The sequence below is a fragment of the Salvelinus alpinus genome, chromosome 26 (genome assembly GCF_045679555.1).
Source record: "Salvelinus alpinus chromosome 26, SLU_Salpinus.1, whole genome shotgun sequence".
Classification (NCBI taxonomy): Eukaryota; Metazoa; Chordata; class Actinopteri; order Salmoniformes; family Salmonidae; genus Salvelinus; species Salvelinus alpinus.
Window position 1 is genome coordinate 24475869 of NC_092111.1, and position 4025 is coordinate 24479893.

Sequence of the window (4025 nt, forward strand, 5' to 3'; positions counted from 1 at the left end):
TCTAATTGTTTTTGTAACGGATGTGAAATGGCTAGCTAGTTAGCGGGTACGCGCTAATAGCGTTTCAATCAGTTACGTCACTTGCTCTGAAACCTAGAAGTAGTGTTTCCCCTGGGTGACTGTTGTTGATGTGTGCAGTGGGTCCCTGGTTCGCGCCCGGGTCGGGGCGAGGGGACGCCATAAAGTTAAACTGTTACATTTTGATAGTATAAAGTTTTTTAGATTTGGAATATATTTCAATACGGTATTACTGTAGAAATGTAGCAAATTGCTGTCTTATTCAATTTTGTGTTATTTTAGGTTTTGAACTTAAGTTTAACCGTTTTGAAAAGAGTATGTAAACATGTGCAAATTGGCCGGTAGGTACATAGAGTTTTGGTGGTGGTTGTGTCTGAGTGAGAAAAGAGTTAATGAAAATTGAAAGATGTAGTCATTGAATGCATTTTGTGACCGGGGCTGTTTGGAAACGGGCTCGAGCTGTGCTAGAGCGGTGACGCATCTCTCCCGTTATCCTGGCAATGATCACCTGGACTCACCTTGTTATTGTTACCGTCCCGGTTTGGCGGTAGTGTTGTTGTACGCTAACATCCCATTCGACGCACAGGTTTCGGTTGTCCCTGCCCGCCTTCCCTTTCTTATAACTTTCGAGAGAGCGTTTTAAGTTGTCCAACTGGACTCCTCCCACGCGCACCCGTAGCAACCCTGGTGTTCCTTCTATGTTCTGGTCAAAGCGGCTCAACGCGCGCATCCAGTCAACTACTGTAGCCCTATCCCTCATCTCTCTTCCAAAAACGGAAAAGGAAGACGATATTGCATTGAAATAATGACCACCGCTGCCGGTAAAGAAATGTCCAACTGAAACTCCGAATGATTGTGCTAGAAGTGAACAGGTAGGCTATGACGCCCGTGTGGAAACAACCGTTCGGATGCGGTTACGCGGCGCCAGGCACGAGATGGAGAACGGCATGTCAGTCAAGAGGTGAAAACACTCAATCTTCATGCTTTAAAAGTAAAAATTATAATTTCTCTCAAATATATATATTGTTTAGTCTTTATTTCTTATTTTTAGTCTTTATTTATATTTCTTCTGTATTTTAGAAAAATATATAGATTATTTTTATGTAAAAAAAAGTAGCAAATTGTGAGGCTCATCCCATGAAGAATGAGCAAGATACAGATACAACTGTATCTTGTATTCTGGTCGCCGTTGTGGCTTCATCTGTGCATAAACCTCAGCGCTGTGGCCTTGTTCTTATTGTTGTGTTAGAGTTATTTTTATCAGGTGTTTGTTTATAGGAGGTTAGGATCTGCCTCAGTGAAAAGCTGACAGAACAACTGTTTTGTAGCTTGGTGGGATATGGTGAATTTTTGGGATAGCCTTGTTATAGGGGTAAAATAGGTTCATGGCACATACTGGATGGAGTGTGTGTCAGGGACGGATCCCATACCTCCTCTCCAACTCCATGGATAACGTGTGTGTGTGTGTGTGTGTGTGTGTGTGTGTGTGTGTGTGTGTGTGTGTGTGTGTGTGTGTGTGTGTGTGTGTGTGTGTGTGTGTGTGTGTGTGTGTGTGTGTGTGTGTGTGTGTGTGTGTGTGTGTGTGTGTGTGTGTGTGTGTCTGAAAGTGAAACATCTTCAACTTTGACACTGTGTCTAATGCTTCATTAATCATGCAGCTTCAGGAAAGAACTAGGCCACGCTTTTGTTGTTGTGTGTGTGTGTGTGTGTGTGTGTGTGTGTGTGTGTGTGTGTGTGTGTGTGTGTGTGTGTGTGTGTGTGTGTGTGTGTGTGTGTGTGTGTGTGTGTGTGTGTGTGTGTGTGTGTGTGTGTGTGTGTGTGTGTGTGTGTGTGTGTGTAAACAAATCCGGCTGATCAGATTTGAGCCTTTTCCATGGACTGCATGAGATTCTTTGAGCGCCCCGCTCTCCTGCCTAAATTATTAACGCTTCCTTAAGACACACACACACACTCATACATACACGATGAGGACCACGCATCATGTTACTTCCTTGCTTATCTAAAGAAAAGCAATAACCCAGTTAACCTATACAGACAGTTGATGATGACAAATTTGGAAAGTGGAAAGAAATCGTCTCAACTAACTTATCTAACTAACCCGTTGATTCTTTCATCTCTCTCTCAACCCTACACTCTTTACCCTCTTTTCCGGCACCCTCTCTTTCTCACCCCTTTCCCCACATCTTTCATTTCTCTCTTTCCCTGCCTCCCCACCATCCCCCCCCCCCCATCTCTCTCAGATTCCTCCCTCTCTAAACGTATGGGGGGTATTCCTCACCCTCAGGCCTGGCCCTCTCTCCCACTCCCCCTCCCCCACATTGACCCCCTCCCTCCAGCCACTAGGACACATCTCCCTAGTCCTTTTCCAGTCTTCCACACTCGTCATGCTGAGCAGAGTGCCGAGCGACCACGCTTGGTTACTGTGGTCCGACCATGCAGTCACAGCACCCTCAGGAAGGTAACGGTCCAGAATGAAATGATTAATGATTACAAAGAAGTAATCAACCCTCTTTCTGGAGAGCTACTGGATCTGCAGGATTTTGTTCCATTCCTGCACTAACACACCTGATTCATAACGGAAGAAGTTGGCTTCAATTACATTTTATTCAATTGTAATGATATGGTTGGCTTGGCTCCCACATGTTCAGTTCTTCCTGGTTTCTTGATGACATCATCTTTATGCCTGGTCAGGTGACATTGCTGTTGAACCGTAGGAGCGTGGTCTCGTACGAGCAGCTTCTATTGGACGTCTCCGAGGCGCTGGGGTTCCCTCGCTGGCACAGGGCCAGAGTCACACGCCTCTACACACCACACGCACGAGAGGTAACTACACACACACACACACAACAGCAACAACAACACACCTCTAAATCCAGGTGTTTGTGTCTAACCCTCCAGGTGCGGGGTGTGTGTGATTTCTTCCGTGGCGACGCAGCGTTCCTGGCATTGGGAAAGTCTCGTCCAGAGCTCCGGAGTGTCGAGGAGGCCCTGGAGGAGCTGTTTCCACAACATTCCTGTTACCGCAACGACGCACTCCAGGCCTGGGAGAGGAGGTTACAACCTTCACCTGATAAAGCTGCCAAGGCTGACAGCGGATACAGCGAGGGGACAGACATACACACACACCCTGACAAGGATACACACACAAGCCTCGACACGAACACACAGACATACAGTGTTACATACACACAGGGATGCAACCTGGACACACACACACATACTCACCAAGACACACTGACACAAACCAATACACACCCAAAAACACTGACACACAACAATAAACACCCAAACAGGCACTCCACACACAAAAACAAACACCCAACTAGACAGCCCATACACCCTATTCACACCCACCTCGATACGGATGCGCACACACATACACACCCTAACACGCATTCTAACCAACACTCCACACACCCCTCTCGCCCCCCCAATCACCTTCAGAGGGTCAAAGTGAAAGTTGCAGCCAGAGAGATTCTCTCCTCACCGATAGTTCCCCCCACCCAGGAGGAGGAGCTAGGGGGAACTGTACTCTGCAGGAACTGTAAGCCTTCTGAAGGACCCAATCCGAGAGCAGGGAGGGCTCTACTTCCTCCCGTAACCAGGAAGCAAACAGGAAACGGACCAAACGACCAGGAAGTAGAGAAACCTCACGTCGGTCCCACCACACTCCACACTGGACCAATCTGCAGGCTTGAGCAGGAGTCCCTCAGCCAATCAGAACCTTCATCCTCAGATTCTAAACAGGAAGAGGCAAGGACTAAACAGGAAGTGATATTTGATCTCCCATCTGATGGTAGTGATGTCACCCTGTCAGACATTGAGCGTTGCTATGACATTGGCCGCATGGTCGGGGACGGGAACTTTGCTGTTGTGCACGAGTGTCATCGGCGCGACAATGGGGAAGCCTTCGCTGTGAAGATTGTGGAGCACTCAAAACTCATTGGCCGAGAGCACATGATGCAGAATGAGCTGAGCCTTCTGGGTAGCCTGTCACACCCCCGCGT

General features: G+C 47.5%; 1 protein-coding gene across 1 annotated transcript in view; it reads left to right on the top strand.

Moving 5' to 3' along the window:
• The first annotated feature begins 2264 nt into the window (after window positions 1-2264).
• The window catches only part of dclk3 (doublecortin-like kinase 3), a 6105-nt gene continuing 4344 nt past the window's right edge, over window positions 2265-4025 (top strand). The window contains exons 1-2 of the mRNA XM_071368385.1: window positions 2265-2476; window positions 2710-4025. The exon at window positions 2710-4025 is cut by the window's right edge and continues 211 nt beyond it. Coding sequence (XP_071224486.1) covers window positions 2279-2476; window positions 2710-4025 — 1514 coding nt within the window. The 5' untranslated portion in view covers window positions 2265-2278. The remainder of the gene's footprint in view (window positions 2477-2709) is intronic.